Consider the following 23,031-nt stretch of genomic DNA (forward strand, 5'->3'; position numbering starts at 1 on the left):
GCTCGAATACCCGTGCTGTGATTGTATTGTGCTGGAGCCTTGGTGAAGGACAAGTGATGTCAGACGCGCCTGGGGAGCTTCCGCTGGCTCGTGGTCGGGGGCAGCCTCAGCTCCCTTGACATGAACGGCTGTTGCCAGGCGCACTGGAACATGCTTCCCGGCGCCCTGCTCTGGAACGCGTTCACCGCGTTGCAGGCTGAGACCATGTCTTTGAAAACCACCACGGCGCTCTGCCGCCCGCACAGGGTCACCGACTCGATCGGCCCGAACGCCGACAGCCTCTGCGTGACCGAGGCCAGGTCTCCGGTGGGTCGCATGTTCTTTTTCAGCCACCTGGCAGGGGGAGAGGGCAGAAAGGAGCAGGACAATCAGAGGGTCAGTTAGAATCCTAGTTTCATTCCGCCCCTATCATCTGCCCAAAAGATGGGGAGAGTTAGGCCGTTTCCCAGGAACACAATATCCCCTATCAGTGGTTATTTCCTCATGTACTGGCCCGTCTTCATTCTCATTTAAGAAAAGCACATCTGAAAGCTTACTGTCCTTGTAACCAAATAAAAACACATCTTACAGGATACAGTAAAATCAGTGCTGAGTGGGAAAATGTATAGCTCTCCGTGCTTACGTGAAAAAGCAGGGATCTGGTGGACCAGGATTAGAGGCAAGGCTCTGCCACTCACGGTTGTACCCTGGGTCCTGGCCGCGTTGGGGCGGGCCGCTGCCTCCTGACTTGGCTGCCGCATTAAAGCCCCGCAGCTCAGTGGCTGGGTCCCTAGAATCCCCCTCCAGCCCTGCTCCGTCTCTGCGCGCTCCCGCAGACCCTGGGTGCGGCGGGGGGTGAAAAGGCAGCTCATGGGTTTTATGCAGAGCAGCACTTGTTTTCACACTCACCACATAGGCCAGAGACAAGTTCAAGTCATTTTTTAGCTAAGGCATCAGGGGCTCGTGGCCATCCTGTAACATCTCTAAGCAGGCCCGCCTGGGGCAAGGCTCGCCGCCTACCTGACAACTATGGTGGACATTGGGGGCTCCTTTGTGTTCTTACTCCAAAAGCGGCACTTCTTCCACCCCTGATTGGCGTTGTTGTTTTGTTTTCTTCTCCACGGGGGCATACTGCTTGGTGTGGGGGTCAGATTAATCTCTCTTGGAAATTGATGTCTTTCCAAGATCCTTTCTAAGCCAGAGAATTCAGAATTCTCACCTGGTAATAGAATAAATTAGTGTTAGTTGCTCAGCCGTCTCCAACTCTGCAACCCCCCTGGACTGTAGCCCACCAGGCTCCTCTGTCCATGGGATTCTCCAGGCAAGAATACTGGAGTGGGTTGCCATTCCCTTCTCCAGGGGACCTCCCCAATCCAGGGATTGAGCCCAGGTTTCCTGCACCACAGGCAGATTTTTTATTTTTTTGCCAGTGAACAAGTTTGTCTTTTATTTGCCCGAGGCCAGCTGTTGCAGGCGCTGGGGCCCTAAGACTTCCAGAAGGCATGGGGGCGGCGTGGAGACCCAGCCTGCCTGCCAGGTGCTGCTGCCCCACCCTGTTTCCTGCAGGAGACGGGAGAGCAGATGAAGGGCACCCTCGCGCCAGCAAGTACCGGGCCATTTCCTGTGTCAGTTGCTCAGTCGTGTCCGACTCTGCGACCCCCTGGACTGTAGCCCGCCCGGCTCCTCTGTCCAAGGCCTTCTTCAGGCAAGAATACTGGAGTGGGTTGCCATTCCCTTCTCCGACAGGCGGACTCTTCACCGTGTGAGCCCGCAGGGAAGCCCTGGTGCAGGAGCATGAGTGTAACTCGGCGTTCCTTCCCGTCTCTGCTTGGGAAGAGGAGCGTGGCGTTGGCTTGAGAACGGCTATTCGTGCCACTTAGTTGCTATTTGGCTCTGCCATTTCTTCATTCCAAAAATACCAGTGAGCAGGATTTAGACCTTAGCCTGGTCCTGGACATCTGAGAGACGCACAGCAAGACGGGAGTGAAGGAATGCAGAGAGCAGGCGCTGAGGGTCGCTGGTGTGATCTGCCCATGATTCTCAAACAAAGAATAAGTGAGCAATTATTCTTTATCTTCAGTGATAGTAACCACACCGTACTGACATCACACGCGCTGCTTCACACGGATGGCCCATGACCAAACTGCCCGTCGGCAGTGAGACAGAACTGTCAGAACGTGTTCCAGGACACCGCTTCCTTCATCAAATCCATCTCCTCCCCCACCCCCAAAAAAAGAGGGAGGGAGAAGAGAAGTCAGTTAAAATGCATGGTGTCTAATGACAGAGCTGAGTTATCTTGCAGGGCAGGCTTTTTATCTCTTTGCCAACTGGTAACACTTTGAGAAGCAAAAGCCAGTTTGCAGGCCGTGCTCCGAGCATCTCTGCAACCCATTCAGGTGCATCCAGAAGAAGCTGTCAGACAGCTGCTGCAGGAAGAGGAGCTGAACCTCAGACATGCAGGGCGGCCCTGCGTTGGACTCAGAGTTAGATCCGAGCTCATCCAGCCCCCACTAGTTCACTGGCTGGATCCTGAGGGTCCTTCCCGGGTAGGGTAGTTGGTAGGGACCCCCAGGAGCATTATTGCCTCATGCAGAAAAAGTGGACTAAATCATATAATAATAGTGAACCGGTTCCTCCTTAGAGGCCAGAAAATCACACCAAGCGACTCAAGAGCAGGCCTGAGTACGGGGCTCCCGCCCAGGGCTCTCGCCGCGGTTGCTTAGCCCCATTACCGCACAGCCGGGCCACCCAGCCTCGCTCGGGCTCCCCCGCCCAGTAGCAAGAGTGTAGGGTTTACTTGGTTGTCAGGATTTCAAATATATTGACAATTCCATGGGCCGCAGTCTACACGGCAGGATTACCACCAACTGCTAAAGGTGTGCCAGGACCTATTTGTGTCTACACTGGAAGGCTAGGAGAACAAACTATAAATCAACATACAACTGGGATATCACGGAGAAATCAAAACCCACTTCTCCAACCTCACATAAACGCTCCCTGCAGTTTCCATTTTAAAATTGAATTTTAACTACAAAAATTAAAGATGCGTGGAAAGACTTCCATTAAAATAAAATTAAACCACTTAAGTATAGTGAGTGAAAGTCGCTCAGTCGCTTGAAAACTTTAAATGATTTTCAAAAATTATTAGGAGATATAAACTGGTTATGAGAATCTTTAGGAATTCCTAGTCATTCTTTGACACAACTATTTCAAATCCTACAAGGTGACTCTGATTTAAATAGCCCCCAGGTACTAACAGAACAAACTAAACAGGAATTAGATCTTGTGAACCAAGCTACCCAGCAAAAGTGACAGTGAAAGTGAAGTCGCTCAGTCGTGACTGACTCTGCGACCCGGTGGACCGTAGCCCGCCAGGCTCCCCTCTCCATGGGCTTCTCCAGGCCAGAAAACTGGGGTGGGTAGCCTTTCCCTTCTGCAGGGGGTCTTCCCGACCCAGGGACGGAACCCAGGTCTGCCGCGTCGCAGGCAGATTCTTTACGGTCTGAGCCGCCAGGGGAGCGTGTCCACAGTGTGGAAAATGAGCGAGCAGAAACCGCAGAGCAGGAGGCCAGCAGGCGGCGCTCCGGAGGGGAGCCCGAGCAGAACGGAGGCCGCCCCTGCCTCCTCGCCCCCGGACTCCCTCCCAGCTTCCTTTCCCTTCCGTAGACGTGCTCTGTCCACGTGCTGGCTTCCTCCTGGTTCGCTGATGGGCAGTTCCCCCCGGACACCGAATGAACCCAGCTTGGTGGGGAAATACTGGGCGGTCCTTTTAGTTCAAGTCAACAACAGTCAAAGGGACCTCTCTCTTCACCGTCCTGCCCCACCCCGAATTTGCCCTGTCCCCTTCTGGAACCGTTTTCTGCGCGTTTATGTACATGTTTCCGTCCGTGAATTTACAGTCTTCTTTTGGCAAACATGGAATCATTGTTATTAAAACTCTGCAGGGTGTTTTGCAGATATTTTAATAACGGCTTTAACAGTATTTCCAGTATGAATGTATCTGTTTAACCATTCTGTTGTTGAATGAGATTAGGTTTTTTAGAATTTTTCACCTTTATAAACAGTGTTTCAACACACACCTTTGTTCCTGCATCTGTGTGCAGCGTGGGCCAGTATTTCTCTGGAACAGTAAAGTACAAGTGGAATTGCTAAGTTGAAGGACATGCGTATCTAACAGGATGTGAAAATGTGAATTTTTCTGTTGTCTCAGTTCTGTCCTAAGCCCACATGTTCTGAAAAAACATTCAGTGGCGCCAGATACCCAACTATGAACAGACTTATCTATATCAGAAAAAGCTAAGCATTCTTTTACGCACTCAAGGATTCCTTTAGGCAGAGGGGCTGCAGTGCAGGGGACTGAGGCGTCTCCTAACGCCCAGTCACCCCGCATGTGGCCTCGCTTGGAAACAACCCGCAGATGCAGTTAAGACGAGGTCATCCGGGGCAGGGTGTGTGCGCAGCCAGTCTGTACAGTTCTGTGTGACCGCATGGACTGTAGCCCGCCAGGCTCCTCTGTCCGTGGGGATCCTACAGGCAAGAATCCTGGAGTGGGTTGCCATTTCCTACTCCGGGGGTTGAATCCGAGTCTCTTATGTCTCCTGCATCGGAAGGCAGGTCCTTCACCACTAGCACCACCTGGGAAGCCCTGTTCTGCAGCAGAGCAGGTTCTTGATCAATGTGGTGCTCCTTGTAAGAAGACAGACGTGCACGTGGAGAAGACGGGTGTCACATGTGCACACGCGCCTGTGACAAGGGAGGCAGAGAATCGGGTGATGCGTCTGTAAATCAAGGGGCGCCAAGAAGTCCCAGCCAACTCAAGAAACTGGGAAGAGGCAAGGAAGAGCCCTCTCCCAGCCGCTTCAGAGCCTGCTGAAACCCTGGCTCTGGACTTCTAGCCTCCAGGCCATGAGACCATGCATTTGTTGCTTTAACGCCCCAGTCTGTGGGTCTACATTCTGGCAGTCCCAGGACACTCTGCTTACTTTTTACCGTGTTCAACTTATGCAGTAAGCCAGCAACATACATTTTAAACTTTGACAAAGACTTTCAGATTACCTTCGAAAAAGCCTGAAGCAATGAAATTATACCATCAATTGTGAGGGTATTAATTTCCCCACGTGTTTATCATTACTGATCTTACAAAATTTGACCACTCTGATGGCTTAAAAATATCTCCTCAATTTATCTTTAAAATATCTCTTTCTTTCTTTGGCTGCCCCAAGTCTCAGCTGCAGCAGGGAAGATCTTGCATCTTTGTCGCTGCAAGCGGGATCTTTGACTGCGGCCTGCAGACTCTCAGCTCTGGCATGTGGGATCGAGTTCCCCGACCAAGCACTAAATCCAGGCCCCCGCGCTGGGAGCTTGGAGGAGTCTTAGCCACTAGACCACAGGGAAACGCCCTTCTTGGTTTTCTGTTACTTCCTTGATTACCAGAGTGTTTGAACACCTCTCATGTCTGTTGGCGGTTCGCATTTCATCTTGTGAAATGCCAGTGTATAATGTCTGTCTATTCTGTTAAGTGCTTACACTTTTTTTTATTTTTATGTAATCTTTAATATAACCTGGATCTTGGGATTGATTCACAATACTGGAGGTTCAGGGAATAGGGATTAATCAGAAGACAAAGTGCAGGAGACCCAGGTTCGATTCCTGGGTTGGGAGGATCCCCTGGAGAAGGAAATGGCAACCCACTCCAATACTCTTGCCTGGAGAATCCCATGGACAGAGGAGCCTGGCAGGCTACTGTTCATGGGGTGGCAAGAATCAACACGACTTACCAACTAAACCACCTCCACCAGGAAACAAATCGCCAAATCAGCCATTGTGTTCTAAAATCATCACCCCGATAGCCGCCTTCCCACCCGGACTTGTGTCTTCATCAGTGCGGCGGCTGCCACTTCACTCCCTAGGCCCCCGGGTCCAGTGGCTACCATCTACCTCTGCCCTTCACCTGAGCTCGAACAACTAAGGAGGCAGGCTCCACCCAATTCTGCAAATCAGTCCAGTCATCACCCTCCCTGACGGGTCCAGGGGGGGCAGGCCACTCCCCACCTCCACACCTGCAAAGCCTGTAAGGCCTGGGGGAAAACAGTGTTCCTCCAGGGCGGTGCACGCCTGGAAAAAGCAAGAAGGAGGGGTGGGAAACAGAGCCAAGGAATGAACTTCAAAGCCTGACCTTTAACTGGGAAGTTATCCTACTAAGCTTCAAACCAGATCTAGGAAAGGCAGTGTGTAGGTGAACCGCGTGTGAGGTCCTAGCACGTGGCCCCACAGCACGAAGGCTGGACGTGGCTGAGGTCTCAGGCGTGAACCACACCTGGTCTGTAGGACTGACTCCTCGCTCATGACTGCAGAGGGGCTTCCCAGGTGGCGCTAGTGGTAATGAATCCGCCTGCAATGCAGTTAGACAGTTCAATCCCTGGGTCGGGAAGCTCCCCTGGAGGAGGGCATGGCAACCCACTCCAGTATTCTTGCTGGAGAATCCCACATCCCACAGACAGAGGAGCCTGGCGGGCTATGGTCCATGGGGTCGCAAAGAGTCGGACACGACTGAAGTGACTTAGCACGCACGCACGCAGGACTCCAGAAGGGGCGTGGGTACCACGATAAAGTGCAGGCTTCCTAAAGAGCTGGCGCCCGCCCTCTGCCCACATACATTTTTTCTTGTCCTCCTCACTCTTGCAGGAGTGGAGCAGCTCCATCAGGTGATTGGGAAGCACCTTGTGAAGGCTGGACAGAGTCTCGAAGGTGTGACGGAGAACCTCGGGCTGGCTGTAGTTTTTCAGGGTCTTAGGTTTCTCGAGGAGCGGGAGTTTCAGCTCCCCTTGGTTGTTCCTGGCTGTCCCCATGATGACGCTCTGAGTTACGGACCAGAGTGGAAGGAGAGCCGGAGGCGGGGGGCCCTGGCAGCGGCTCTTTCCAGGCTCTCCCTCATCTCCAGGAAGGCGCCATGGACCCTGTTCTCTGCCTCTGGCTGCCGGGCGTTCTGAGGGTCACAATGGCCCCGAGCTCAGCCTGGAACCCTGAGCGCTGGCCTCACACCTTCCACCCAGCGGAAGTTCGCCCTTCACAGATATCCCGAGTCTGACGGGGATTTTAGGCAGAAACCCGCTTCCTGTCCAGACATGGACGATACGTAAGGAAGGCAGGGCGCTCTCCCGGAGGAGGGGACCCGGCGTGTGCACCTCAGTCGCGTTTTCCCATCCGGCCCCCGTGGCAGCTGAGCACCTTGGGTGAACCTAATTAAGGCTCTGCAGACCCACCCGGCCCTGGGAGCGCGGCCACAGCAGCGAGGTCTCCAAGCAGAACCGGGGAGAGAGCGTCATCGTCCACGGCTGAGGACATGTCCAGGTTAACCCAGGTGAGAAGGTCCCCTGCCGCTTTTTCTCTTACCCAGACTCACACGAGAAGACCAAAGGAAAGAAAAGGTGCTCAGCTCTGGCTTTACTGGAGGAGCCATTCTCCATGGTGGACCAAAAGCAGACGGAAGGTCAAACAGGTAAAGAAGGACCTACTGTGCTGTACTCGGTATCTTGCAATGACCTCTCGATAGAATGGAAAAGAGTCTGAAAAAAGAAAACATATGCGTGCGTGTGTATGTGTGGTGTATGTATAGCCGAATCACTTGGATGTACACGCAGGCTCCTCTGCCCATGGGACCCTCCAGGCCAGAATACTGGAGTGGGTTGCCTTGCCCTCCTCCAGGGGATCTTCCCGACCCAGGGATGGAACCCACACCTCTTGTGTCTCCTGCATTGGCAGGCAGGTTCTTTGCCACCAGTGCCATCCGGGAAGCCCTTTAAAACTAATACAACATTGTAAATTACCTGCACTTCAATAAAAATAAATAAATAAAATAACAAAAGCAGGCATACTTAATAATCTCAAACCACCACACCTGATAGCGCAACCCCCAAGAAAGACAGAAGTTGCCAAGAACTACTCCCAGAAATTGGCAAAATGCAAATAATGAAATCTATTGTGGGTAATCCTGGGCAGGCTGCAACTGAGCCAGGCTCAGCATAGGAGGTCTGTTCCATGAACCGGCTGGACAGACACACAGCCAAATGGTGAGAGACAGGGAACGCCGTGGTGAACGCTGGGCTTCCCCTGTGGCTCTGAGGGTAAAGCGCCTGCCTGCAGTGCAGGACCCCTGGGTTCCATCCCTGGGTCAGGAAGATCCGCTGGAGAAGGAAGCGGCAACCCACTGCAGTATTCTTGCCTGCAAAATTCCATGGACGGAGGAGTTGGTAGGCTACAGTCCATGGGATCGAAAAGAGTTGGACACGACTCAGCAACTTCAGTTCGACTTCATGTGGTGAAATCTAGGAGCGTTGTTGTTTGTTTTTTCTCCCTATTTTTTGGTGGCTCTGTGCAGCATGGGGGATCTTCGTTCCCCAACCAGGTATAGAACCGTGCGTGCCTCCTGTATTGAAAGTGCAGTGTTTTAACCACTGGACTGCTAGCGAGAGTCCTTGTGTGCCAGCTTTTAATCAAACTTCAAACCCCTTGGCCAGGACTATAAGAAAATCATGATGGTATCACGGTCCCCGGCACAGGAGACACAGAATTCCCCTTTGGAATTTTCAACTTGCAAATTTAAAAAGTACAACATTACGAAGTAAACAGAAAGAGGCGCTTTAAATACAAATGCATTTTAAATATGGTATAGAACTAACCAGAACCCCTGGAACAGAGTGTGCGTCTCATAATTTCACAGGTGCTTTTGGAGAGAGAAAGGAACTGGTGGAGGGGGAGGGTAGAAAATTCTGGAAGCCAGAAGTTTCTCTCTTCCAAGCAGATGTGACTGGGTTACTCTAAATCCTCTTTCACTTAAATGGGGAAGAGCAAACCATGTTTTAAGCCATTCAAAGGCCAAGGAAGGGATCTATTAAAATTGATTTTTTCCAGTTCACATAAATTGACCTACATGTTCTTTTTAAATTTTTGCTATTGAAGTGTAGTTGATTTGTAGTGTTGTGCTAACTTCTGCAGTACAGTGACTCAGGTACACATGTACACACATGCTTTTTCATATTCTTTTCCATTATGGTTTATCACGGGATGTTGACTATATTTCCCTACGCTATGCGGTAGGACTTTGTCTATCCATCTATGCTTCATAGCTCCCATCTGCTCACCCCAAACTCCAATCCATTCCTCCCCTACTCTCCTGTCCCTCGGCAGCCACAAGCCTGTTCTTCATTTGACCCGTGTATTCTTTTTAACATTTTATTGACTACTTGGGTACAGCTGATTAACAAATAATACTGTGATAGCCTCAGGTGGGCAGCAAGGCGACTCAGCCACACACACACGTTATCTGTTCTCCCCCGAACCCCGCCTCCCGTCCCGGCTGCCGCATCACATGGAGCGGAGTCCCGGGTGCTACGCGGTAGGTCCTTGCCGGTTATCCATTTTATGTTTAAGACAAGGTTGGTTTGTGGCTGTGTTGGGTTTGGTTGCGGCGTGCAGGCCCCTCTCTCGATGTGGCACGCAGGCCCAGCCCTGCAGCATGTGGGATCTCAGTTCCCCGACCAGGGATCGAGCCCACCTCCCCCACACAGCAAGGTCGATCCCTAACCCCTGGACCCCCAGGAAGTCCCGTCCATTTTAAATATAGTGGTGTGTGCGTGTTGATCTCAGACCCCCTAACTGTCCCTTCCCCATCCGTCCCCCCACATCCCCCTGCACCCCGCAACCGTAGGCTGGGTCTCGAAGTCTGCGAGTTGTCCCACACATTCTTACTCTTTGCTCTAAATAACAACTGTTGGAATCTTCCCAGCAATCTGAGGTTTACTGACCTTGGCTGAAATCAGGAGGCCATGATGATTACCTTTTATTTTTAAATAAACTCTCGGAGGAATAAATGTTTCCTGCCACAGGTACGTCTCCTTCAAGGAGTCCGATTTTGTCTCTTTGCTCTGATTGTGGTGCGGCGGCAGGAACGCTGCTGGGGTGGGCGTGAACGGTCTCCGCGGGGCAGGCGGGGTGCCGAACCCAGCTGTGACCTTCACCGTGGCCGCTGCGTGACCTTCACCGTGGCCAAGCCGCTCTCAGCCTGCGGTGTGGATGCTGAGGACACGAACCTCTCCACTGAGCCTTGTTCCCAACCCCTCCTCCTTACAACTCTGCGCTTCGGTCACCGGCACATTTACCTTTCAAGGCTGAACCTGGGGTCGAGTATTATCTCCTCTGAAGAAGGACCAGGAAGCCCCCTCGGCCTGCCCCTGCTCCTCCGCTCACTGTGACGCCGGCAGCCCCGGGGGCGCGTGCTATCAGCGCGATTGCTCCCGCAGCGGGGCTGCTGCAGGCCTGGGCGCTCGTCCTCAGGGTGGGCTGGTCTCTCGTCTGGACTTCCAGGTAACCGGCATTCCCTTCTCTGCCGTTGCTCCCACAGAGGACGGCCGTGTCTCCCGAGCTCCTCCCGCTCCCCCTCTTTCACGGCGGGTGTGACAAGCTGGGCTGGCTCCCCGAGGGCAGGGTGTTCAGTAACGTCCAGAGAGAGAGGATCATCTCCAGGTTCCTGAAGGAGAGCGTGCTCAAGAGAGTGTTCCGCTCCAAGCAGCTGAGGTGGAGAGGCCCCAGCTACCAGGAGGACCCAAGCCACAGCTTTCCTGCCAGCAGAAAGTAAGTGCTGGGCGAAGTCACCCAGGGCGTCCCACTGTTTGCGACCCCATGGCCTGTAGCCCGCCAGACCCCTCCGTCCATGGGATTCTCCAGGCAAGAATACTGGAGTGGGTTACCCTTTCCTCCAACAGGGGAATCTTCCCGACCCAGGGGTGGAACCCGTATCTCTTAGGTCTCCTGCACTAGCAGGTAAGTTCTTCACGGGTAATGCCATCCAGAGAGTAAGTCCTAACCCCCAAACCCAAACCAAAATCCAAAGTGAGTGGGGGATACAAAGCTAAGGAAACCCAGCTACAGAGAACAGGCCCCTGGAGGACAGGGAGACATATAAAGCAACTCAAACAGAAGAGGTCAAATCTCACAGAAAAATCGAAATAAAGGGGGAAATGTGATTGAGAACTGGATCAAAACTGAGTTATGTAAGCCAGAAAGACAAAGAACATTACAGCATACTAACACATATATACGGAATTTAGAAAGATGGTAACGATGGCCCTATATGCAGGGCAGAAGAAGAGACGCAGAAGTACAGAACAGACTTTTGAACTCTGTGGGAGAAGGCAAGGGTGGGATGTTTCGAAAGAACAGCATGTATATCATCTGTGGTGAAACAGACCACCAGCCCAGGTGGGAGGCATGAGTCAAGTGCTCGGGCCTGGTGGGCTGGGAAGACCTAGAGGAATCGGGTGGAGAGGGACGTGGGAGGGGGGACCGGGATGGGGAATACGTGTAACTCTATGGCTGATTCATGTCAATGTATGACAAAACCCACTGAAAAATAATTTAAAAAAAAAAAGAAAAAAAAAACTGAGTTATGACAGAGGCAGGTGAGGGACAGGCTGATGTCTGTGCTTGTCTTACATTTGTAAAGATATTCATGCACGTGTCTATCGCACGCCTTCTAGGAACAGACTTTAAACAAGATTTCTTACGACAGAATCGGGGCCTCCCAAATAAGGAAGGAAAGTGTTAAAGCTTAATTTTTAAAGCAAAAACACAACTTCTAACTAAAAATAACCCCATGAATATTTCTTAGAGCAGAATTATACAAATACAAGGAAGTTAGGCTATTTAAGGTAAATCTCACAGAAATGGAGTCCTAAATTGGAAATACATATAATTGGCCCTGACTGAGAGACAGCAGAAGCTGGAAAATGGGGAGGTAGGTGGTGGCGGGGGAGAGTAGGGGAAAACAAGTTACCTGGATACACTAAATGCAAACTGCCCATAATTGAATTGGAGTCTTTCCCACTGACTTAGAGTCTTACTGGAGAACAAAAACGCATGTTATTGGGACTTCGCTGGCGGTCCAGTGATTAGGGCTCCAGGCTTCCGCTCCCAAGGGTATGGGTTCGATCCCTGGTCAGGGACCTAAAATCCCGCAGGCCATGCAATGCGGCCAAAGAAATGCATATTAGTAATCAGAAAAGATGGTCCCGACTTTCTGAAAGCAAGTACATAGTTACACTGCACAAGATCAGAACACATGTTCAGCAGAACACGACCCGCCCCGAGCTTGGCAATACCTGGGAGAATCGAGGGAGCAGGAGGGGGATGCATGAAGCCATGGAGGGTGTCGACAGAGGGGGGCGGGTGGAGAGAACTGTTCCCTTCAGGAGGACAAGAAGCTAAGCACTGTCGTTCCTGACCTCGTCCATAAGCCTGGACAGTGAGAAGGAACGTATGTCAGGCTGCTTCCCAAAATAGTTGTCAAGGGTTCGTGTCACCTTTCCACAGCAAGAGAACCTGAGGTGGGAGAAGGCCCCGGCCCACAGGGTGACTGGCCCGAGGAGCGCCCCTTCTGCCCGGCCAGACCAGCTCCGTCCTAACGGACGGAAGAGCTTGTCCAATGCCACGAGACAGAGGCGACCTGGCCCTGCTTCATGGGTTAATAGGGAGGAACAGGTTGGAAGTAAGGCTACCACCAGAACTGAATCCCCGCAGAGGCCTGGGGCTGGTCGAGAAGGCTGGCCCAGGACTTGAGCTGCTCTGGAAAACAGCCCACGTCTGTATTTAACCACTGGACTGGTTAAATTTAACCACGTGCCTTGACTCTCAGGGCTGGACCGGACGCAGACCAGCCTGCAGCCAGGCCCAGGCTCCCTGGCTGCAGCCCTCGTCCTCCACATCCACCGCTTGGCCCTTCCGCCCCTCGGGAGGCCTGGCCCCTCGCTCTCCCAGAACACCCTGCGGGGACTGCGGTCACTGCAGTGCTGAACATGTGATGCTGAAACCCTTACCAAGTGTTGACGTGCGGGGGAGGGAGGCAGGGTTTTGATGCTGATGCAAACCCTTTAAAAAGTCTCCAGAGACAGGAGGAAGCGTCAGAGAGAATAGGAGAGTTTTTAAGAGTATGTCCCGTCAAGGAAAAAAAGAGAGGATCTTAGAGGATGTGCTTATTCCCGGATGCCACAGCTCAGAGGGACCTGAAGGGATTAGGAATCAGGTCAAGTTCTGAAGCTAAAGGAAAAGAAGAAACAGGAAGAAAGGAGGACGGGGGCTGCATAAGCTACATGTGACATGTACACACGCATGTGAAATGCACACATGTCCACACACACGCATCATTTCTGTCTTCCAGCCAGAGAACAGAAAACTCTTTCCCACTTAAATACATCAGCCAGTGTTAGCTAGGAATACGTGGACCCCCACATGAAGTCACTATTTTTCAATAATTGTTAAGTTGGGAAATGTAATATTTAAGGCCAGGTTCAGTTCAGTTCAGTTCAGTTCAGTTCAGTCGCTCAGTGGTGTCCAACTCTTTGAGACCCCATGAATTGCAGCACGCCAGGCCTCCCTGTCCATCACCAACTCCCAGACTTTACTCAAACTCATGTCCATTGAGTCGGTGATGCCATCCAGCCATCTCACCCTCTGTCGTCCCCTTCTCCTCCTGCCCCCAATCACTCCCAGCATCAGGGTCTTTTCCAATGAGTCAACTCTTCGCATGAGGTGGGTGGCCAAAGTACTGGAGTTTCAGCTTCAGCATCAGTCCTCGACATTCACTCTTGCCATCTCCTGTTTGACCCCTTCCAATTTGCCTTGATTCATGGACCTAACATTCCAGGTTCCTATGCAATATTGCTCTTTACAGCATCGGACCTTGCTTCTATCACCAGTCACATCCACAACTGGGTATTGTTTTTGCTTTGACTCCATCCCTTCATTCTTTCTGGAGTTATTTCTCCACTGATCTCCAGTAGCATATTGGGCACCTACTGACCTGGGGAGTTCCTCTTCCAGTGTCCTATCTTTTTGCCTTTTCATACTGTTCATGGGGTTCTCAAGGCAAGAATACTGAAGTGGTTTGCCGTCCCCTCCTCCAGTGGACCACGTTCTGTCAGACCTCTCCACCATGACCCGGCCGTCTTGGGTGGCCCCACACGGCATGGCTTAGTTTCATTGAGTTAGACAAGGCCGTGGTCCATGTGATCAGATTGGCTAGTTTCCTGTGATTATGGTCTTAGTGTGTCTGCCCTCTGATGCCCTCTCGCAACACCCACCAGGTTACTCATTTATAAAACAGGAATCGCTAGAAGTACCACCCTCCCTGGGCTGTTGAGTATTACACTGGTTAATCTCTATGAAGTGTTTGGCAGTAGGCCTGAGCATAGTAACCACCCCATACAAAAGAATTTCGTTTTGGGGTTAATTTAACCCCAACACGTATGGACTATTATGCCAGGCACTCTGTCACTCAGAGAAAGGCCAGGTCTCGCCTTCGAGGTGTTTAAAAAGTAGCGAGTGAGAAATTGTAAATGAGTAACTCTGATGCAACAGGTGAGCAACGCGTTGAAAGCAAATCCTGCTACAAACCCAAATCAGGGTCTCGGAGGAGGGAGCGGGCCGGCGGGCGGGGCGGGGCGGAGTCGCGGGCGCGCTCGGACGCAGGGTCGGGGTCCTGGGTTGGGGGCGCGGTCACGCTGCGGGTCTGCGGTCGGGGGCGGGGCCGGGCTGAAGGTCGAGGATGGAGCCTGGACCTGGTGCAGGGTCCGGCGGGAGGCCGGGAGGGGTCAGGGTCAAGGTCGGGGGCAGGGGCGGCGGCGGGGCCGCGGCCGAGGTCGGGGCGGTGGTCGGCGTGCAACGGGGCGCTGCGCTCTGTCCTCCCCGCAGGCCGGCCGAGCCGGAGGCCGGGCGCGCGGAGCGGCTGGGGCGGCCGGGCGGCAGCGCGCGCGGAGACGCGGCCGGGGACCAGCCAGGGGCCAGCGGCGCCGAGCGGTAAGTGATGGCCGGGGCGGCCGGACGCCCCCCTCCCCTCCCCTCCCGGTCCTCGGCGCGCCTCCCCCGGTCCGCCCCGTCGCCCCCGCCTGGCGGCTCCCCGGGCGCCGGGCGTCCCCGAGCGGCGTCCCTCCGGGGCCGACGGCCGTAGACGCCCGGCGAGCGCCCTGCCCTCCGCGGTAGCTGCCGTCTGTCTGCGCTTTCGCAGCGGGTCCGATCCCGCGCCTTAGTCCGCCTCGGCAACGCCGCGACGCTTGCTGCGCCCGCAGGCTCTGCCGCGAGCCGCGGCGGCCCGGGACCAGGGCCGTGTGGGGCGGGAAGCAGGCCTTTCGGCCGATCCGAGGCGCTTGGCGGGGTGGGCGCGGGGGATCTGCCCTGCCCGTGCGGGAGGGGGATCCTGCTTTCCAACGGGGCCCCTGGCTTAAACGCTGAAAAGCAGACCGCACGACCCTGTGTCTTAATTCCAGACGATTCTAGCTTGTGCTTTAATCTTCGGATCTGGTAGCAGCTCCCTGCCTGGAAACCTTCGTTTCCGTCTTCTGTCGCCGAGGTCTCCCCGTTTGCTCTTTTCTGTGCCCCCCCCTTGTCTGGCTGGCCTGGGTTCCCACTGAACCCCCGCTTGTGAGCCAAGCTCTCCTCTTCTGAAGCGTGCTCTTCACCTCTGGACGCGCTCTGCCTCAGCCGCGGGCCTCACCCTCCGTGTGCTGTCTGCCCACGCCTGTGCAGGATTCCCAGGAAACCGAGGAGCAAGATGGGCGGGAAAGCCGGTGAGAGCAGCGGGCCCGGCCCGGGCGCGGCCGTCCCCTGGGAGGTAGGTGCCGAGGACCGCCTCCCCACCCACCCGCCGCGGTCAGCGCCTCCGCAAGGGGCCCCGCGCGCCCTGCTGCTCCCCCAGGGAGCAGGCTGCTCTCCACCTCTGGCTGCGTTCGCAAGACCAGGTGGAAAAGTTCTCTTTAAAATTTTTTTTAAATTTTATATTGGAGTTTAGTTGGTCGGCAATGTGTGCCAGTTTCAGGTGCCCAGCGCAAGGAGGTTCAGTTATATGCACGCTTCTTTTCCCGTTTGTCTTATTACAGAGTACTGAGTAGACTCCCCTGAACATTTTTATGCCCTTTAACAAACGGCAGGTTAACCAGCTTCTCTGCAAGTCTCCAAACATTTCTGATTGCAATTGGATTTCGTGAAACATGCCACCTTGATTCATTGACAGTGCTCACCTGTTTAATATCCTTACATGTTTTCTGTGAAAAATATTGGCGGCAGGTGGAATATCATCTAGGAGGGCCCAGTTACCACCTGTAGGGAGTCTACAATGTGGCGGATGTCGTGGGCAGCTGACGGCCTTCCTTACCTGGTGACTGCTTCCTTCTGTGCTGTGACCTCAGCGGATGGCTTTGCTTCCTTCTGTGCTGTGACCTCAGCGGATGGCTTGGCTTCCTTCTGTGCTGTGACCTCAGTGGTGCAGTTTTCGTCAGCTGCCCTTTACCGAGTTACTGTAGAGCTGTTCCTCTTACAGGTTGTTTTCTACCTTAGGGAACTGGGATTACAGAGCCGAGAGAAGCTTGACAATCTGTCAGGAGGCTCTAAAAATACAAGTGTCCGGCCTCATCATACTCGATCAGAATCTGTGTTTTTCAACTAATTTTTTTTAATTGCATGTATTTACTTATTTATTTTTGGCCGTGCTGGGTCTTCCTTGCTGCACGTGGGCTTGCTCTGCTTGCATGCGGGCGTCTCACTGTGCTGGCTTCTCTGGTTGCGGGGTGCAGGCTCTAGTTGTGGCCCATGGGCCTGGGAGTTGCAGTTTGCGGGCTCTAGGGCTCGGGCTCATAGCTGCGGCGCTCGGGCTTAGCTGCTTCGCAGCCTGTGGAACCTTCCTCAGCCGAGGACCGAACTGGCAGGCAGATTCTTAACCACTAGGCCACCAGGGAAGCCCTCAACTGTTATTTTTAAAGAGCACCCCTGGTGATTCTCATGCGGAGGCTAGATCCAAAGCACGTTCTCTCAGAGAACAAAGAAATTTATTGACTTTTCTTTTTTTTTTTCTAAATAAAAGCCTCTAGGAAAAGATAAACCAAGGCCCACCTTCCAAAGGCCAACTCTCCTTCCTGCCAGGAGGTAACTTTCTTGTGGATCAGTTAAGTTCTCATCCTGTATTTAAGCTGCTTTGTCCCTCCTTCTCCTTACTGTGGTGATGATGACCTAACACTACCTAACATTTCATTGGTGTGAATGTTGCTTAAAGTATAGTTTACAAAGGGTTTTCTCATTTGAGATAAGAAAGCTGCTGAGTTCATCCCTCAGATATTACTTTTTAAAAGTGTATTTGTTTACTTACTTTGGCTGTCCTCGGTCCTTGCTGCTGCGTGTACTTACTCTGGCTGTCCTGGGTGTCTGTCGCTGCCTGCAGGCTCCGTCTAGCTGGGGCGAGCGGCGCTGCTCTCCCCGCAGGGCGGTGGCCCCCTGTCTCGGAGCCGGGGCCCTGGGCATGCAGCCTCAGTGGTTACGGTTTACAGGCTCCGGAGCGCGGCTTCAACAGTGGGAGGGCTTCGTTGCTCCATGTGGGATCTTCCAGTATCAGGGACTGAACCCACGTCTCCTGCATTAGCGGGCAGATTCCTCACCACGAGCCACCAGGGAAGCCCTCAGCGATTAATTTTTTTAAAAGTAAACTGCCCACCTCTTCACTTCACCTTTTCCAGGATAAACTTCTGCAGACCTCTCCTGCACACACCCATGCCTTTCCCCATAGCGGTCAGCACAGTGTCTGGAACGTGAATCCTCAATAGATATTGTACCTTTCCTTGTTCATTTCTTGCCTTTAAAAAAAAAAACATTTCCTGCATGTTTCTCAACATCTGGAGTCTGGAATGAGATGTGGGCTAGTCAGTGTTGAGTATGTGAGGGTCAGAGGATTTTGTTCTGTTGATGGAAAGACTTTCATAGACTCTCAGATCTGGTACTCAGATAAAATCTGGTGAAGGAGCCGTCGTGTGCCCAGGACACACTGGACTGGACGCTTTGTCATGTTTTTAAAATCAGTTTTGAAACAAAGCCATCAATTCTTGTAAAAGCCTTTCCATTTCCTGAGGTGTTACCCAGCTGATAATAGTTTAAGGTAAACGTTTCCCGCTCCTCAGAAATGCTGAGTGTCCTTATGGGGTGGAGGTGGGGGTCATAGACCTTCGTGCCTTTTGTCATATTTTACCCAAAGGACCTATAAAATCATGTATTTGGGCTTGTAAAATCTTCTTACATTAAGTTTATCCTGAAACAAATGTTGTTTTAGAGCTTGTCTCCCTGGAATTTGGATGCAGAAGTACCTGTTCCTGAAAATAAAAGCCTCCCACCTGGGAGGGATGGCGCCACAGGTGGTAAGAAATCCTTGATGTGTCTGCTTATATTTATAAATATATGAAAACTTACATCCCTAAGTGTAATAGGAACAACCACTCATATTAAAGGGGGCTTGTTTTGAGTATCACCAGTTTTATGTAACTATTAATTGTCATTTTTTTCCATATACATTCTTTCAGGCAAAATTAACAAGGTAAGGATAAATATTTGGTTTTAAATAATTGACAGCACATTAACATGACATTGTGTGTTCCTTAAAGAAAGTTTCTTTCCTTTAAGTTAAACTTTAAATTTTATTTCTATGCAGTTCTTCAAAGTCAGTGCCTTTGTTTACTGTTTTACAAAGCTGCAAATAGGTCATTAAGTGAATATCTTATTATATCGCTTTTTTCAATATAACAATATTATAAATGGAAATTAACATTGTAATGAATATAATATGTTCTAGTCACTGCCAAAAGGGAGGTGGTCTCAGCTCTTAAGATGCCTTAAGGCAGTTGAAACGGTTGTATTTTGAAGTAGTGAAAGAATTAATCTTTCTCATTTGCTTTTATTGATCAAAATGTAAAACAGTTAACGGTTAATAAAATAAAGACAATTTTAATGCTATTTAAGTCTTACTAGTTAACATTGTTTAGTTGATCTTTATAAATGGATTACACTATTCCTACTGAGGTCAGTACAGACCAATATGTGTATGAGGGAGAATGATCAGAGTCTAGCCCATGTTGCTTGGTTAGAACAAGAACTGTACATTCTTAGAACAAGAGTCGGGAGTAGAGATGCTGGGTGTTTAAATGTCTTCTGCCGCTTTATAGAACCACCTGGAAATCCCAGCAGACCAGCTCCTGCTGGAGCTCACTTTCTCAGAGTTCCTGCCCCAGAGAACACAGGTGGGGTTCTATCCATCACGCTCTGAAAGTATTGTTGTTATTTCTAAAAAGGCATTCAGTAACTAAAACGTTGTCTATGGTTTTTCTCTTCCTAGAATAGTAAACAAGGGCTCTTCCAGCTGTGGAGTTACCCTCTGAGCGAAGCAAGCGCCGTGGGGCTCAGGTGAGCAGGTGTTTATGACCGGCAACCCCTAACTCAGGGAGATAAAGGTAACTAGATGGATTCGCTCCTCAGTTGAAGTGGGAGGCCAAAAAACCACCAGGAGCAAAAAGGACTGTGTGCAAATCGTGGGGAAAGCCCCGGGAAAGGGAGTGGCCGAGCGAGTGGGGAAGCCGTGAGCAGGCCTGGCGCGGAGGGGCTGGGCGCGGAGGGGCTGGCCTTCTCGCCCAGATGAAAAGGAGCCCTAACGGGAAAGGAGCACTTCACGTGCCAGGTCCCTGTGTTCGCTCTGAACCCGCACGACAGTCCCGGTTGGGAGGTCTGGTGACAAGCGATGGAAGGTTGAACCGGGATGTGAAAGCTCGGCTCGTGCTCCCAGACCCCCTTCCTCCCTTCAGACCCTCTCTGGCGTCCGAATTTTTCCTTTTTGGTTCTTCGGTGTGCGTGAGAACCAGCTGGAAGGCGTCTCCAAGTGGCAGGTCAAAGTGACGGGGACGTTTCCGTGGCCTGTCGCTGCCCACCTGTGTCGTCTGCGGGCGTCGCGGAGTCGCTTCTCTCTGGTCCCCGGCTCTGAGCGTCGGGCGGTGCCCCAGCAGCCGCTGTTCCTCCGTGGAGGGGTCTCCGTGCGCTCGGGGCGCGGCCCTCCTCGTGCAGAAGCTGGGGGCAGATGGGAGGTGTGAAGGGGGTTGTGGTACTGACTCGTGTCTGGCCTGATGGTACTGATCGGCCGGGGAGAAAGGCTGCTTTTACGAGCAGGAGCTTGCAGGATGAGGTCAGGTGAAGCGAGAGCGCGCAGATGGAGTCAGCAGAGGGCGGTGGCTGGGGCCACGAGCGCGGGCTTAACCCCAGCTCCTCCGCTTACGGGAGGTGTGACCTCAGCCTGCCGGGGCCTGGGATCCCTGGTCCGTCCAGGGCAGACAGTGAAACTGCCGATCTCGTGGGCTGCTGGGCGGACTGCAGTTGATGGGTGTTCACAGCCGGTACTGGCGAGGCCTGTGATGGTGCGGACTTGGAAGCTTGGAGGCAGGGAATCATTTTGCTAATGAGATGTTTCTCCTCAATGTCAACAAAGAGAGTAAAATTCGTGGCAGCTTATGCGAGTGTTTAACAGCTTGCAGGGTGTGTTGGTGTAATTGTCTCGCCTCTCAGACCACCTCCAGGGTGGATAATTTCCACTTTGTTCCCTGGTGGCAAAGCGGTCCAGCCACAGTCTTCCACATTGAGATTTTGTGCTCTTTTTTTGTTTGCTACATGGATTGTCTGTTATCAAGTATACGATTTAAGGTGATTTTCCTCTGATTTTTCAGAGGCAAGTCATTAAACCTAGTGCTTAGCTAAATGAATAAATTTTTACCATTTTCTGTATTTTTGTAAACCTCTCAAGACTGCTTTGTTGACTTTAGTGTAAGTTGGCTTTAAGAGAAGCAAGAAGATAATGCGACTGTATATATGTCAATTAATGCATCAAATTTTTGCATGGCAGTATTTCTAGTAAGTGTTTAAAACGTACTAACTGTAAATTCAGTATTCTATGGTCTGGCTTTTTTGCAGTTTTATTTGAATATAATACCTAGAAGTATTACCCCTAAAATGAAAGCGTACCATCAGATGAAAATTGCTATAGAGTATATCTGGGATAATTTTTGTTTATAGCTAGACATTGTTTTGCTTCCTTTTTTGGTTAGACCAATTTTTAAAAAGCACAGTGGCCCAAGTAGAAGCCTTTCTTAAATAACCTGACTACACTCTTTGAGAGTTTCCTTTTGTTTAATTCTGGGTCAATAAACATCACTGTAATTTCAGTTTGAGGTGGAGAGCCTCCTTCTCAGACATCATAGTTACACGTACAGTATATTCAGAGGCAAGTAGCTATAATCAGCCACGTGTAGCCTTGTGGCCATTCATAGTCAGTTAACCATTTGTAGGTAGAATGGTCTAGTCACCTATGCACGTACAAAGGACTGCCCAGTTATTATTTTGATCTATACTTTTAAAAACGTAGATAGTTGTATATAGTTAGAGCGTATTTGAAAATTAACACGTTTCTGTTACAGATAGCCATTGGGGGCTAAACATTAGTCTTTGATAAAGGTTTCTTATTCATTATTTTAATAGCATTTTAATTCTAGGCAACCAACCATTCATTATATAAATCATCTTTTAAGGGATTTCAAAGTATCTTCAGTGGGAACTGGCTGTGATATGACCAATAATCCCATAAGGCTCTTCGGTGTGAAGCCCCCGCTGACAAGTGCCTCAGTGGACAAGCTGGCTGGCTCCTGCCCCGCGCTGCAGGTTCCATTACGTCTCTGCTGCAGATACGCTGATGGAGACTTTTTCAAGGACAGGAACGAGCCTCATATTCATTTATGCTCAACTCTAGAAAACAACAGTGGAGAACTTTTAACTGCTCCAAACTGGAATCTGAAGTATGGAAATAGCAGTGTGGAGGAAAATTTAACAGATGAAAGCGATGTATCAGAAAATGAAAAAGCAAATGATACTCTACTCAGCTATTTTAAAAAGATGGACCTGAACTTAAAGCCAGAAACAATAGAAAATGTTGAAGAACCTTTCACAGAGGAACTGAATGAGGTATTTCCATATCCTGATTTTCTTCCTCCTCCTTTCAGTACTTTGGACTTGCACAAATTAGCCCTTTCAAAATCTGATAGTTGGAAAATGACGGTGGAAACGCCGGACAGCTCTCTGGAGCCGCTGATGGCTCGTTTGCTGGACATGGAAAGACTTCAGCAGCTGACCATTCAGAGAGAAAGGCCCAGACTGCAGACCTCTTTCTGTGCCCCGGTCGGCACCGAACGACCCCCTTCCTCCAAAGCTGCCTCCAAGACAAGACAGCCCAAACCGCCTGACGCTGTGGGTCTGCAAATGGCTTATGCAGAGAAGAGTCATGAGAAAAGAAGAAACAGTTTCGGTTCTTACAAGCCTGAACACAGTGCTCCCAAGTGGAACTGGAATGGCGCTGGCAAATACAAGTGGAGTTCTAGACCAGCTCTGAAGGCCTCATCCACCCCAAAACAGGTCCTTGCAGCTCATGATGACTTTAAGAACCCCAAAATCTCCGTTTTAAACCCATGCCAAGAACTCACAATCAAGCCCGCTCCTGTCCAGACGACTCAGCTGCTGGTTAACACGATCTCAGCCAGATGTCTGCCACCAAAGTCTCCTACACCAATTTCACCCATACCTCTGTCTTTTCCTGATAGTCACAGGGAAGAGACTCAGGCCCCAAGGACAAAAAAGAAACTTTACCGAAAAGATGTGGTGCTGAACAGACCGTTCTGTGTTCAGAAGCTGAACTGTTGTTTATCACCTTCATTAATAGCTAAGGATAAGTGCTCACCCACTGACCAAAAATAACCTGTCTTCTTTCCTGCATCTCAACGTGAGCAGGTCTATTCCAAGAAGCCCAGCTAAAATATAGTTCCTTATTCCGAGATACAGGTATCATGCGCACACACAGTCCCTGAACGTGCTGTGGAGTGGAGCTTGTGCGTCCAGCTGAGACGGCTACACATGAACCAAGGGCTTCCCTGATGGTCTCTTGCATGTTATGTTTCTAAGGAATGTTTCACTTGGAAAACCATTCCACTCAAGGTGGTTCTTTTGTTGTGATTATTTCCCAGTGTGATTCCATCATCAATAAATGGTATAACAGACTTATCACTGGTATGATTATTTTTTTTTAATTCTATTATACAGTCGTAAGAATCAGTAATCTTCTGTTATAGTTGACTTGCATTGTTGTGTTTCAGGGGTACAGCAGAATGATTC

The 23,031-nt window shown here is 51.1% G+C and overlaps 2 protein-coding genes across 2 annotated transcripts; one reads left to right on the forward strand and one right to left on the reverse strand.

Annotated features, from left to right (window-relative positions):
* Positions 1 to 59: 59 nt before the first annotated feature.
* Positions 60 to 6,827, reverse strand: LOC136151252 (testis expressed protein 56-like). The gene is made up of 3 exons (XM_065912193.1): positions 6,635 to 6,827; positions 1,000 to 1,198; positions 60 to 333 (listed from the first exon to the last, which is right to left on the reverse strand). The coding sequence occupies exons 1-3, from the start codon at positions 6,825 to 6,827 to the stop codon at positions 60 to 62; spliced, it is 666 nt and encodes a 221-aa protein (XP_065768265.1).
* Positions 6,828 to 10,486: 3,659 nt separating this feature from the next.
* Positions 10,487 to 22,788, forward strand: FAM217A (family with sequence similarity 217 member A). The gene is made up of 8 exons (XM_065912968.1): positions 10,487 to 10,608; positions 14,722 to 14,826; positions 15,553 to 15,637; positions 18,116 to 18,200; positions 18,363 to 18,376; positions 19,002 to 19,076; positions 19,172 to 19,239; positions 21,402 to 22,788. Exons 3-8 carry the CDS (start codon positions 15,578 to 15,580, stop codon positions 22,615 to 22,617), a joined length of 1,518 nt encoding a protein of 505 aa, XP_065769040.1. The 5' UTR covers positions 10,487 to 10,608; positions 14,722 to 14,826; positions 15,553 to 15,577; the 3' UTR covers positions 22,618 to 22,788.
* Positions 22,789 to 23,031: the final 243 nt, after the last annotated feature.

Source organism: Muntiacus reevesi, chromosome 20, assembly GCF_963930625.1.
Source record: "Muntiacus reevesi chromosome 20, mMunRee1.1, whole genome shotgun sequence".
NCBI lineage: Eukaryota > Metazoa > Chordata > Mammalia > Artiodactyla > Cervidae > Muntiacus > Muntiacus reevesi.

Excerpts from the sequence above, each read along its gene's own strand:
- LOC136151252 (XM_065912193.1), bottom strand. The coding sequence starts at position 6,827 with ATGGGGACAGCCAGGAACAACCAAGGGGAGCTGAAACTCCCGCTCCTC. Across the intron at positions 1,199-6,634 it reads TGAGGAGGACAAGAAAAAAT|GTGAGAATTCTGAATTCTCT; the intron begins GTATGTGGGCAG and ends TTCTATTACCAG. Across the intron at positions 334-999 it reads ATGTCCACCATAGTTGTCAG|GTGGCTGAAAAAGAACATGC; the intron begins GTAGGCGGCGAG and ends TCCCCCTGCCAG.
- FAM217A (XM_065912968.1), top strand. The coding sequence starts at position 15,578 with ATGGGCGGGAAAGCCGGTGAGAGCAGCGGGCCCGGCCCGGGCGCGGCC. Across the intron at positions 19,077-19,171 it reads TCCTGCCCCAGAGAACACAG|AATAGTAAACAAGGGCTCTT; the intron begins GTGGGGTTCTAT and ends TTCTCTTCCTAG. Across the intron at positions 19,240-21,401 it reads GCAAGCGCCGTGGGGCTCAG|GGATTTCAAAGTATCTTCAG; the intron begins GTGAGCAGGTGT and ends TCATCTTTTAAG.